This window comes from Macrosteles quadrilineatus, unplaced genomic scaffold, assembly GCF_028750875.1.
Source record: "Macrosteles quadrilineatus isolate MER2022 unplaced genomic scaffold, UCM_ALF_1.0 Scaffold_2__2_contigs__length_208266976, whole genome shotgun sequence".
Taxonomy (NCBI): Eukaryota; Metazoa; Arthropoda; class Insecta; order Hemiptera; family Cicadellidae; genus Macrosteles; species Macrosteles quadrilineatus.
Genome location: NW_026542595.1, coordinates 131,841,796 through 131,854,898, shown reverse-complemented (window position 1 = coordinate 131,854,898; position 13,103 = coordinate 131,841,796). Strand labels below are relative to the sequence as shown.

Below are 13,103 nucleotides of genomic sequence, written 5' to 3'. Positions count from 1 at the left end.
ACTTTATTTAAGCTTTTATTAATATAGTTTTTACAGCACGTAGATTCTTTGCTTTAGGCCTAAGTAGCCTAATGACGATTAAAATAATTTATTACAGGATTGACAATACGCAACTGAAAATACTACAAAATTCATTTAGTCTTCTTTAAAGCAACTAGAGATTCAGTTTCAAGTTGACTTTAATGTCGTATGAGAAGTCAGACAGGGCTGCCACCCCTGGAAGTACTTTTCCCTTGAGCATGTCGGCCGCAGCCTCGCTGCCTGTAGAGACGTGAGTCACATTCTCCGTTTGTCCCCACCGAGCCGCACAGTTCGCTGTGTCCTCCCCCACCAACACAGACATTGCTCCGCTCAAAGTCGCTTTCACTATGTCAAACAACATGCACTGTGTTCCCGCCTGAAAATGATCCAGTTCGTAAGCTCCTGGCGGACCCATCCAAAGAATTGTTTTCGACCTTGAAATCACCCTTTCAAAATTAACGCAGCTCTCCGGCCCGATATCCAACCCCATCCATTCGTCTTCAATGCCACTTTTGACTGATTCCAATCGCACCGCCCCTAATTTGCTGCCTGATAAGAAATCTACTGGGAAGTGCATGGTGACTTTGTTTTTACGGGCTTTCTTCATTAGCGTTTTCACTACTTTAGACCCCTCGACATCGTAAATTGAGTGACCTGTGTGCATCCGGTGAAGTCTTCTTAAGAACGGAAATGCCATTGCTCCCGCTATTATCATATCTGACACTTTGTCTTGTAGGTTATCAATTAAATGGAATTTCTCGATGATCTTTGTACCGCCGAGGATTGCTAAAAAGGGTCGGTCAGGTTTTTTTATGAGTTTTGACAAATGTTTGATTTCCTTTGATAACAATAAGCCTGCTGCTTTTGAGTCAAATGCTGTCCCTAACATAGAGCTGTAGGCGTGATGTGATAGGCTGAAAGCATCATTTACAAACACATCTCCCAAACTTCGCAACGACTCTCGAAAAGTATTGTCTTCTTGTATCGTTGAATATATTTTGTTTCCTGATGTGTCCATTCCTATCCCTTCCTCCTCCAGGTGAAATTTCAGATTTTCAAACAAAAATATGGATCCAGGTTCCGGATTGTCACAAACTTCTCTTATTTCTGACCCCACACAGTCGGAAAGAAATCGAACGTTCGGTGCCGGATTTGCTGCAAAGATTTTGAAAACTTGAGAATATTTTCCTAAGCTATGAGGATCTTTGTGAACCTGTTTCAAAACCGAATTTAACTCGACAGCTACTGGTGTCAAAGAATATTTCATGTTTTTAATTCCTTTAGGTCTTCCCAAATGAGAGAGGATCATGACACTTTTGGCCCCCTTGGCCAAGGCGTACACCACAGAGTCTATACCACTGATAATTTTTTTGTTGTTTGTAATTTTCCCCTCATTCATTGGAACATCAAAATCCACTCTTATGGCCACTCTCTGACCTACCAAGTTTAAATTTTGAATTGTGAGTTTTCGAGTCCACATAGTTACTTATTCCAAAAAGTGTTTAAAAGGTTAAAATAAAATTAGAGCATTTAAATTAATCCATTGGAAATATTCCAACTAATCATCATATTTAAAACTAAGAATTTTGATGTAGATTTTATTGTATGGGACATACAATACTCTATTGTATTGTAGTGCCTACACAAAAATAATCAAAATTAAAATTTGACATAAGGACCATCTGATTCTCAGCTAATAAATATAGCTGTTTAAAATATAACATAAACATTAAACATAGACATATAATATCATAAGAAATTTTTGTGTATGATCAAGATAAACCAAAAATACCCCCGCCACAGCAAACCTGCAGACTAAGCGAATTTCCATTTCCCTGAATGGATTTACACTAAAATGTCTCCTTAAAAATATCACATTTATTCCCTATTTAAATAGAATCAGTTTAAAACATACTTAGGTTTGCTGCAACAGGGAGGGTAAAAGTGTTTTTTATGTAAAATGTTAATAGTTTGTAAGAAATAAAAACATTTTCCAAATTTGGGCAAAATATGTTTATAAACAAGCAAACTACAACAGTTTACTTATTCTCCATAAGAATAACATGAGAATTTTAAATTTACAATTTTTTGGAATTTTCTCCGTAACCATTAGGCGCATTATAACGCTTCAATATACTAAATTATTTGTTTTTTTAAGCTCTACAAAATAGTTTTGAAAGAAATTGCAAAATTTTATGTTTTTTGGGTCAAAAATGGGAAAAACCCATTTTTACCCCATAAAAGCCCCCATAAACCCCCGTTCCCATGGTCCGATCATGCTTGTTCGCGAACTCGTTCGAATAAACGTAGGTTTACACGTTTGTACCAAATTTCATCAAAATCGGATCATTTTTGCTCGAGTTATCGCGCTAACGGACACATATATATATATATATAAATATATATATATATATATATGAATTTGAACGGATGGTGTTTTTAACCACTAGGGACCTCAAAACGAAAAAAAAATCGGTCCCGGGTCCAGGTCTTACCGTGAGTACTACGGTAATAGCTTATTCCCTATATGGGAAATTCGCTAACAATGTTCAAAGTATATATAATTGTTTATGTTCACTTTTTTACCTGAAATTTTCTAAAATAAAAAAGAATAACAAATTTGCGAATCCATACAAATTGGTAGATATCAATATCATTCTACATATGGCCAAATTCTAGGTAATAGAGATATTCTATGTTCTGAACCCAATATAATTGTCTCTTACTGTAAACATTTCATGATAAAAAACAATTAAGCTAACACACAGCTTTCTCAGGTTGGTTCGTAGAGTAAATTTTTATCAAACTGCAGCAAAACGTCAGTTGATAAATGCGTTGTGGGCAGGGCCGGTTTAACCCATACGCGAACTACGCGGCCGCATATGGCGCCACGAAGAAGTGGCTCCGTGGCGCCAACGGAACATTTTTTTTACGTGAACAACGTAATTTTGTTTATTTTTGCTCAGAGTTCAAGTATTCAAAGCACCACAATAAAGGCATTTATTCTGTTTGTACCGACAGCACTTGAAAATTGTGTATATTTGTACAGCACTACAACTCAAGGACTCAATGCCATCTGCAGGTTCGATTTGAACTGAGCTGACGCTCGGCAGTCGGCAGCGTCAGCGCCAGCGCGGCACCTATGGGTTTCATTTCACGAATCACTCATGCTCGAGATAAGCAAGCGCGCAGCGCCACTTGTCACAAAAAGAAACTTCCCCTTTCTTTCACTCCTTTCTGCCTCTGATCATAGAGCAGAGCATTACGTTGTATTGCACTCTTTTAGTTGTATACGTAGGCCCACGATTACTAGAAAAATACCAGTATGGATCATAAACATAAACAAATTACGCTATTGACCCGAATCCTATACTAATAGCATTGAACATATGTTTTGGCAGTTCCATTTAAGCAATGTTTAAATAATGTTTATTTTCGGTCCAAAAACGTCATTTGTTTATGTTTATGATCCATACCGGTATTTTTCTAGTAATCGTGCGTAGGCCTATACCGTGTCGGTATCGTATTGGCATTGTTTTGATGATTCATGATTGTTGATAAGCGAATTATTACGAGTGCATTAAGTTTAATTTATAATTAACGCATTAAATAAAAAGAAAGTATAAACTGAATTAATGAGTAAAACATATTCGAGTCGAAACTATGAAAACAATGGCAGAAAAAAAGAAACCGTCTGGCACTTATCATAGAAAGCGTAAGGCGAATTTGGAAGAGGAAGAAAAAAAAAAGCCAAATCAATGAGTAGACTTTTGTAGAAATCATCTGGTGGCGAGTCCAGTCAGCCCAAAGAAGTCACGATAGAAGACGGCAATGACGTAGGTATTTATTTATTTATTTTCGAAGGAAAGATTAAAACAAGCAGCTGATCACTAACGGCAAACATTACGTCATTGCCGTCTTCTATCGTGACGTCATGCTTGACGAGCATTACATTACGGCCTGTTTTTTTTCGTGTGTCCTTGGTTTTGCTATAGTTTATATGATGAGTAAAAGTGTATAAATGTCACATTTCTGCGAATAATAAACAGCCTTTTATTGCAAGTTAGTATTCTTCTACCTAAACTTAAAAAAAAAAATTCTTCCCAAAATTATTGGGAAAAAATTTACAAATACGGTTAAGTTATGTTCATGGGTTTGGGGGGGGGGAATTCTAAGTGGCGCTGATTTGGGTGTTCGCTTAACTCTGAAAAATTCCTAGAACCGGCCCTGGTTGTGGGTAAACTTTGATTGTAAACATGTATAAAAATTATCTTTAGACCAATTTAATCGGTTTTAGTTTATTGTTGTTGCGATCTTGTCAATAGTTTGACTTAAAGCAATCGTAATAGAAGAAATTATTAAATCACATAATCAACAGCTATTACACTCCAGTGATATCAAATACTATTTTCCCCTGCTAATCTGTTTGGTAAAAATTTAAGAAAGGAACTGTAAGTTGCTCTTAAGGTATTATAGTTCGGCCGCTTGGATAGCGACCTGCACACTAATGCTAACCAATGCCAATAGAGGAGGTCGCTATCTAAGCGGCTGAACTATAGTAAGGTTATTTTTTTCCAGCTGGCTACTTGATTTGAAAAATTGATGTTATGTAAATAGAAAACAGTCAAGTTTCACACAACAACAACAAAGTTTTTTTGTGTTTATTGTTCTAAATTACTTGTTTTAAAAGTATAATCACAATGGTCCCTTCATCAATGATACTTCCATCTTTGGCTTGGTTATTAGCATTATTCATAGCTACAATAATCTACATTTTATTTGTGGTAAGTATTATCTACGCCTTATCTAGCTGACCTAATCCTAACCTCATATTCTTTGAGCTAATTGATAAATTTTAGTGTTTGTGTTATTGTGATTGTGTTAAGTTTCCAGCCATGGGTGGATTATTTGATTGGTTTTGGAGCATTTTTGATCTTCTTAAAGTAAGACTTATTTGCTAAAAACTTCTTAGTATTAAACTTGGTCAAGTTGTTTAAACTGGGCGGATGGCTAGTTAATTGCACTTGGATGGTTGTTATGTTAATGATTATATATATATTTTAATAGATTCTTAAAAACTTAGTAATACATTAACAATTCCTAAGAATTGAAGTGAAGTCAAAACTTTCTTTCCACTAGGAAAATATCTATTATGAGCAAGTTTTTGTGGTTTCATCCAACAAATTGCAGTTTGTTCTTTATTAGAATTAGTATCTCAAATTACATGTAACATGTAATGTTAAATAACTATACACACGAATGGTACCAAAGTAAAATACCTTGATTACATCCATTGAAGACAATTTGTACTATATCACTTCATATGAGGGACACAAAATTATGTGTATTTAACCAGAAGAGTAAATTGAATGATGATAATAAAACTAGTGGCTTGTAGGGGCAATAGCCCCTATATTATGGTAATTATTTTGTACAAATTATTAGTCTCATGGATTACCCTACCTTGAATTATCATTTAACATTTTTGTAAATTATGATATGTATAATAGTTATTACATACCTGCATAATGCATTTTGATGTCTGCTCTATTTAAAATAAAAATTCCAAAGGACATGCGGTGTGTTTATAATATAAACTTTCTAATCATAATTTACAACTATGAAACATTTTCCAATAAACAATCTTTAAGACTATTAATTAAATCTATATAGATTTCTTTAAATATAGACAAATTATCTTAGAAAAACACATAGAGATAATGTCATCATCGAAATTGTAAACTGCTAATTCTACGACAAAATCTCTCTGAAACAATTTGTTTTTTGTAGTATCCATTTCGGTCGATTACTTGGTCTTAATATGGTTCTAGTATTATTTTAACATAATCTGGCCTCTTTACTTTTCTAAAAGCAACATATAGTTGACCATGGGTAAACACTGGGGTTTTTTTTTAATAAATGCCCACTTTTGTGAAGGTTCGTCCTTGCGCCAAAATTTTACCAAATCAAATCGTTCTTTGGTCCTACCCTGTGTAATGCAATCTCATTTAAAAGTGGTAATCTATACACAGGAATAAATTCATGTTCATCCGATGCTCATTTATTCTTCTTCCATTAATATTGTGCCAAATCTGGTGCCTGTTGTTTTCATTTCGAGGAACAATAACTCTGCGTGGTAGTCTTTCGACATTATACATTACTGTGCAAAAAACAATCCATTGTAAAGTATTAAGCTTAAAAGTATCAAATTGTTTACAGTTCAAAAGATTTGATCTAATTTTAACTTTGTGTTGTTTACTGCTTCACAAACAATTTTACAATAACAAAATAATAACATATGCACATTCAGGTGTAGTTATAACTTTTTTTCAATTTATATAATCACAGCTGTGTTTACACTAAATAAAAATACATACAATTAGATTCCCATGCTATTTAAATGTAAATTATTTTATTCTGTTACACCCTTTTGGCGCATAATTAAGAAAAATGAATAGTTTTCCCTCAAAATTCACGTCAAGACCTTTAAAATAAGACCCCTCCCATCCTTCTACGGTCATCCAGTCACTCACAATTTCTTTACAAAAATTTGACTTACGGAATTATATAGTATGACAAGCACCTTTTACAACTTCTTTCCATTTCCAATCAACCTGACCTGTCCTTCATCGGCGTGAGAACGAAAGTATTGGGGAAGTCTAGAGAAGCCTAGAACTGCGTAGATGAAAGAGAAGCCGCGTTGGATGACCTTGCCACCCCTTCGCATACCTTCATCAGCAATATCTCATAGTGACTTTTTACAACGCAATTTTTGTTGTCAATTTGTCTGATCTGAACAATTTAAATATTTCAAAATTAACTAAGCGAATAGCTTATTATAATTGATTATTTTTATTGGCATTTGTGTAGCCACAATATCCGGATTGAGCGTAGTACACGAACATCAACCAGGACGTGTTTGATTGATGCGAGCGAGCTCATCTTGAAAATGAAAGAGCATTTGACATTAAACCACAATAGGACCACATGGTATATTGGATTAAAATTTACATTGGTTATCAGAGTTCGTTGACTTTGGAAATAAGTCAAACGTCACAGTGTCTAATGCTATTCAGCAAACATTCCACATAATTAGTTCCACTATTCGATCAACTTGAAATGCTTACATTTCTTAATAACGCTGCCATTGATTTTTATCGTATTAGCTTATCTAATGGCATAGTAAATACAACCCAAGACTTCACCTGCGGTGAAGCTGCCATGAATATTTTACAGTACATAAGAAATAAACAGAGTATTACAATCATGACAATAATCATCCGTAGTGGCTTAGCCAAAAATGACAAAAGTAAGATATTATCATCATTGTGTCACGCACAGTTTAAATAGACACAGTTTAAATTTCGATCATAGTTAGTTGTAATAAACATTATGAATCGGCATATTTTGGGGTAGGAGTTAAGAATTTTATATTTGAATTTCAACGCAAAAAATCTTTTAAAATCAATATTTGATTTTCTCCGTAATTTTCTCTCTACAGCTTAAACCATACATTTTCGAAAGTTTAAAAATACCATAATCGGATTCCTCACCTATTAAAACATACATTTTGACATACGGATCAATATATTTGTACAATCCGTTCCTTAATAAAAACCTATATATTGTCATAATCGTCGCGCGAAATATAAGAATTTGTATCGACCTTATGGCTACATTTTCGATCATAGTTGTAATAAACATTATGAATCGGCATATTTTGGGGTAGGAGTTAAGAATTTTATATTTGAATTTCAACACAAAAAAATCTTTTAAAATCAATATTTGATTTTTTCCGTAATTTTCTCTCTACAGCTTAAACCATACATTTTCGAAACTTTGAAAATACCAAAATCGTATTCCCCACCTACTAAAACATACATTTCGACATACGGATCAATACATTTGTACAATCCGTTCCTTAATAAAAACCTATATATTTTTATATTTGTCGCGCGAAATATAAGAATTTGTATCGACCTTATGGCTACATTATCGATCATAGTTGTAATAAACATTATGAATCGGTATATTTTGGGGTAGGAGTTAAGAATTTTATTTTAGAATTTCAACACAAAAAATCGTTTCAATTATATATTTGATTTTCACCGTAATTTTATCTCTACAGCCTAAACCATACATTTTCGAAAGTTTAAAAATACCATAATCGGATTCCTCACCTATTAAAACATGCATTTTGACATACGGATCATGGTATGTCCGATTCGTGGTTTAATTCGATTCGTTACAAATTATTCAATTGAAATGCAATCAAAAACTACTTTCGGCCAGATATTTGGTTGGAATGTGGAATATCTTAGCTATTGTATAAAATTATAGCTTAACTAGTGTACATGTTGCTCGAAATCGAGCAATTGCAAAGAAGTACAGGAGTTACATATAAACAAATGACTTGTTAAAAAACTAATAACAGTCATAATTTCCGATGATTTTAAAAGAGTCAACTAAAAGATTATTAACTAATGGAAATACTCACAATTTACATAACAGTCCTATTCCAGTTTAAAGGGTTATTTTTTAACTATCAAACTGCCCATGGACGGGAAATGGTAAGCTTACAATTTAAGTCAAAATAAAAAGTCTGTCAGCTTTTATAATGTACTGTACCTAAGTTATTTAGCCAATTTGTAGACAATAAGGTGTAGGCTACAAACTCTACAGAACTCTCATGCTTCCATGGGGAGCAATTAATCTATATATATAATACGCTAAGCCGATTTTTGTAAACAGAACTCCTCCCTCATTTTTGGACCGATTTTGATGATTAAAGTGTCAAATGAATGGCCCTAATCTGTAGTTTTGCAAAGTTCTTTTCGTTTTTTGAAATCTTTATTAGTTTGGTCAGGATCTTCCATAAAAGTTGGATTTTCTCCCATAAGATTAACATGGGGGAATCTAAATATTTAATTGGAAACTTTGTCTCCATTTATTTGAGAGAACGACTGGGCGTAGAAACTTGGTAAAGGTGTCCAAAGAAAGGTCTTGGTCTCTAGATGAGTTACCAAAAGAAAAACTAAGTGAATCCCGTTAGGGCTCTGCCCCAGAAGCCCTTAAAGATCCCTCCACAGATTTGTTTACATTTTGTCCATGTGGATAATACTTTTTAATGAAACAGCTGTTAATTTTTTAATTGTATTTTAAACAACACACATTTATTGGGAGTTACTGAATTGTCCAAAAGAAGTATTTGAAATGTTATTTTCTGATTTTAAAATTGATTTTCTTCTGTATTATGTCATATTTTGCAATATAATGTTCCATTACGAAATCAGTGGAAAATCCTTTTATCACAGTAACTCTTATTTAACAATAATTATTTCTCATTGAACTATCTTATATCTATTGTACGGGTTGGTGTCTGCCTTTTTCACCACTTTTGGCTATATTTTATCATATTATTCTAGACAGATCATCATAGGTTCGTGAGATTATTGTCATACGTGTTTTCAATCATTGGAAAAATCTTCGATTGTGTAATACAATACAAAATAATACAAGTGCAGAAGAGTCTTTTAGCTTTAACATTAACCCCACAACCGATTTCTCAAAACTATACTAGAGGGTAATTCATTGGCACAGAAGTACGATATGAACTGATGCGACGTGACGAAGGAAAAATCAAATTTACAATGTGACGTATGGACCTCCCTTTCAAGTTAGAACGTGTCTCCTCAACAAGCAGATATTTTCTCTCAAATAAAATCATAGATTGATCTTTATTACACTGATGAAATCGGGGAAGTTTTTAACTAATAAAAAAGATCCACCAATACGGTTTTAATTCTATTTAAAGGTTCTTCCAAAGTAGCCTATGGGAAATATCTTATTCGTTGAATGATCAACCATATTTGGTAACTAACGCAATTAATATCATTATTGTTTTTACACTTATTACTCTTTAAACAATGCTAAATGCTCAAAATATGTAAAATTTCACTCAATTTATCGCTGTTAGATGAATTAGCGTAAGCCTTGAAAGTAACCGTCGATTTCGACGGGTTTCACCTAGTTATTAATATTTAATTCCTGACAACAGCTGGAGTTTCAAAACAATGTTTGTTTCCCGTGTTAATCTTATGGAGAAATACGAAACTTTAAAGGGTCCCAGGGCCTCACTCTCTAATTATTTACCTAAAAAAGCACAACTTCGCGTTACGCTCTTTCCAATGACACCAAAAACATGTCAATCGGTTCAGTAGTTTCGGAGGAATAATTGTCACAAAAATCCTGCTTGCGTATTAAATAAGTATAGATGTGACTGTGGACCCAATTTTGTACTAAACACACGCTGTTGTTTGATCTCGAGTAGCCGACCCAGTGTTAGCATCAAGAGGCCAAAAACTAGGAACGTAGCGCCAGCCACGTCCCTTTCACTTTCAGCAATTTTACAACCCTCGCCAACCCTACACATCCAAAGACAGAGAGAGAGAGGGAGAGAGACAGTAAAACAGCTGTCGAAGTCGATCGGGTCGACCTAGCCTCGGTCGTCAACTCACTTTCTTTTTCTTCGCCTACAAGCGTTTGAATAGGGGCGCGGGAAAACTACTTGTGTGATGCGGCACGCGTAATACCGGAAAAGGCCTTCGGGTAGTTCTAGAGCGCCGCCAGAATTGGGTCGCAGGAGTCGCGTTTTAGTTGCCACTTTACTATTGAAGACTCTTAAGTGGCAAAAGAGTTTATGACGAAATATACCCCCACCGCAACAAACCTGCAGACTAAGCAAATTTCTATTTGCCTGATTGGATTTACACTAAAATGACTTTTTGAAAATATCACAGTTATTCCATATTAAAATAGAATAAGTTTAACAAGTACTTAGGTTTGCTGCAACAGGGAGGGTAAAAGTGTGTTTTTTTTTTTGTAAAATAATAACATTTTATAAATAAATAAATGATTTTTTTCTAATTTAATGCAAATATTTTCATAAACAAGAAAACTACTACAGTTTACTTATTCCCTGGTGTGAGTGAGGGTATACATTCAACTCTAGAAAATACGCTGGTCAACGAACGACAAAGAGCCGCCGATGTCTAGAGTTTCCTTGGATGGGTGGCCGACCGACCGGTGGTCATAGGGTGACGACACAAAGGGGGTGGTAGGCGGGTATCCGTGTCGGCCAGTGAGTCAGTGTTACCGGTGTTACTTCAAAGATGAATTATTGCCCTCGGGGAATCCCGAGGTAGGCGCGGCGCCGCCAGCTCGACACTTGTTTCGGTCACTGGTCTTGGTTGATTGTTTCGTTTTCGTTTTACTATCTTTTGATACTTTTACATAAACGATATAGCCATGATATATTACTAATGAAAATTCAATAAGTACATTGCACACTATAAAAAAAAAAACTTACATATAGGATAGTTCATGTAAACAGTTGTTACTTAAATCGTTTGGAACTCTGGCCACGTCTATATTCTTCATTAGAGTGAACTTAACTGCAGGCTATTCAATAGACTGTGAAAAAAAAAACTGTGAATGATTTTATGTACTTGGTTTTTTTTTATAATTATAGCAAAAGCTACCAATCTTTGTCATCCGCGTCATAATTCTTGAGCTAACTACTTCTGCAGTGATATACCTTACACGTCACAAAACTGTATTAACCCTAGATCCAGTACCTCTGCTCCAACTAGTATTATAACATTGCCGTCCAGGAATCTTTGAACATGTAGTTTGACAATAATTGCATGGATAGTACAGCCGTTTCAACAAGGATTTATTTACTATATGTTCTTAAAACTGAAATTAATTAGAAATAGCCTACTATTAAAATAAATTAAATTAATTAATTTGATGTGAATTTAGCTTTAGTTAACAACACTCATACAAGTTCATAAACATAAACCAAATAAATTTTTTTTTTACTAGAAACGATTTGCAGGGTCGTCCAGATGAACTTGGAAATAGTACCATAGATAAAAGGAGTAGACATACTCTGTAATACACACATGTCTATACTCCTTTTATCTATGATAGTTCATTAGAAAATCTGAATATACAGTAGTGCCGTGCATTTGAAGTACTTACTCAGAACACAGACTTACTTGAGGACAGTTACACAATAAAACGCAAAGATCCACGGAAGTAAAGACTACATTATTTAGTAAAAAAAAAAAAAAACAAGGATGCGTCAGTTAGGGCCAGTTAGACAATTGAAGTACACAGAATTGAATCACCATAGTATTGTCCACGCAACAACGTGAGAGGATAAAACATGTACTTCTTCAATTATAATTACATGTTTCTGTGTAAAACCGAAGACGTCTACAGACTTTACTAAGAAAAACTTCTCCCCGGTAACACAGGCAATGGGAATTCCTTCTAGACAAGGTTTTCAATAGGCCTACAACAAAATCATAAAACAAAAGATGTTTCTCAGGCTAAGTAGCACACTGTGTACTTCAGCAAATAAATAGTTTACCGAGATAACTATTGCTTACCAAGACAGCAGTGTCATTTAAGGAGAAATAGTACAAACTAATGTCACCAAAAGTCTAAATTCATTCTTTATTTTATTTTTTTAAGAGAGGGAAAAATAGACAACAAAGCTTTAAATAACCGGTATTATCAATTTGTATTTATCTCTCAATTGAATAAATGTAACGGTAGTTACCTCACCACTGTTAACAATATTTAACCCTCCTATTACATAAATATGTTAGTTAATTTAATATTCAAACTCGTGTACATGTTGCTCGAATTCGAGCAATTTCAAAGTATTACAGAATTTATTTCAAAACGAAAAAAGTAATAATCAATGAGTTTAAAAGAGTCAACTCAAAGATCACCAGTGTGTAACTGCTGGAGATACTCACGATGTATATACAGTAATCAACATTTCCTGTAAATATTTTATCATATTTCATAAATTGGTATTGCTTTTTAATGTTTCTACAAATATTTCCTGACTTATAGCTGCATAAGGTTGTCCATGTTTATCTTATTTATTGATAAACCTATGTATGGCACCACCCTTGTCGCCAGCAGTAAGTTTACAAATTTCAGTAATTTTTTAATAAAGATAAACACTTTTTTGATCATATTAAGAACTTCCTGTTGTCTGT

At 34.1% G+C, this 13,103-nt stretch overlaps 2 protein-coding genes across 2 annotated transcripts in view; one reads left to right on the top strand and one right to left on the bottom strand.

Annotated features, from left to right (window-relative positions):
- Window positions 1-154: 154 nt before the first annotated feature.
- LOC128984892 (phosphoglycerate kinase-like) lies at window positions 155-1,420 on the bottom strand. Its single transcript, XM_054404262.1, has one exon. It carries the CDS (start codon window positions 1,418-1,420, stop codon window positions 155-157), a length of 1,266 nt encoding a protein of 421 aa, XP_054260237.1.
- A 3,241-nt stretch (window positions 1,421-4,661) lies between these two features.
- Window positions 4,662-13,103, top strand: part of LOC128985517 (formin-2-like) — a 41,496-nt gene continuing 33,054 nt past the window's right edge. Inside the window, exon 1 of the mRNA XM_054405100.1 lies at window positions 4,662-4,805. Within this exon, the coding sequence (XP_054261075.1) occupies window positions 4,722-4,805 (84 nt within the window). The 5' untranslated portion in view covers window positions 4,662-4,721. The remainder of the gene's footprint in view (window positions 4,806-13,103) is intronic.

Bases quoted from the DNA above. Each gene is read 5' to 3' on its own strand.
- LOC128984892 (XM_054404262.1), bottom strand. From the start codon at position 1,420: ATGAATGAGGGGAAAATTACAAACAACAAAAAAATTATCAGTGGTATA.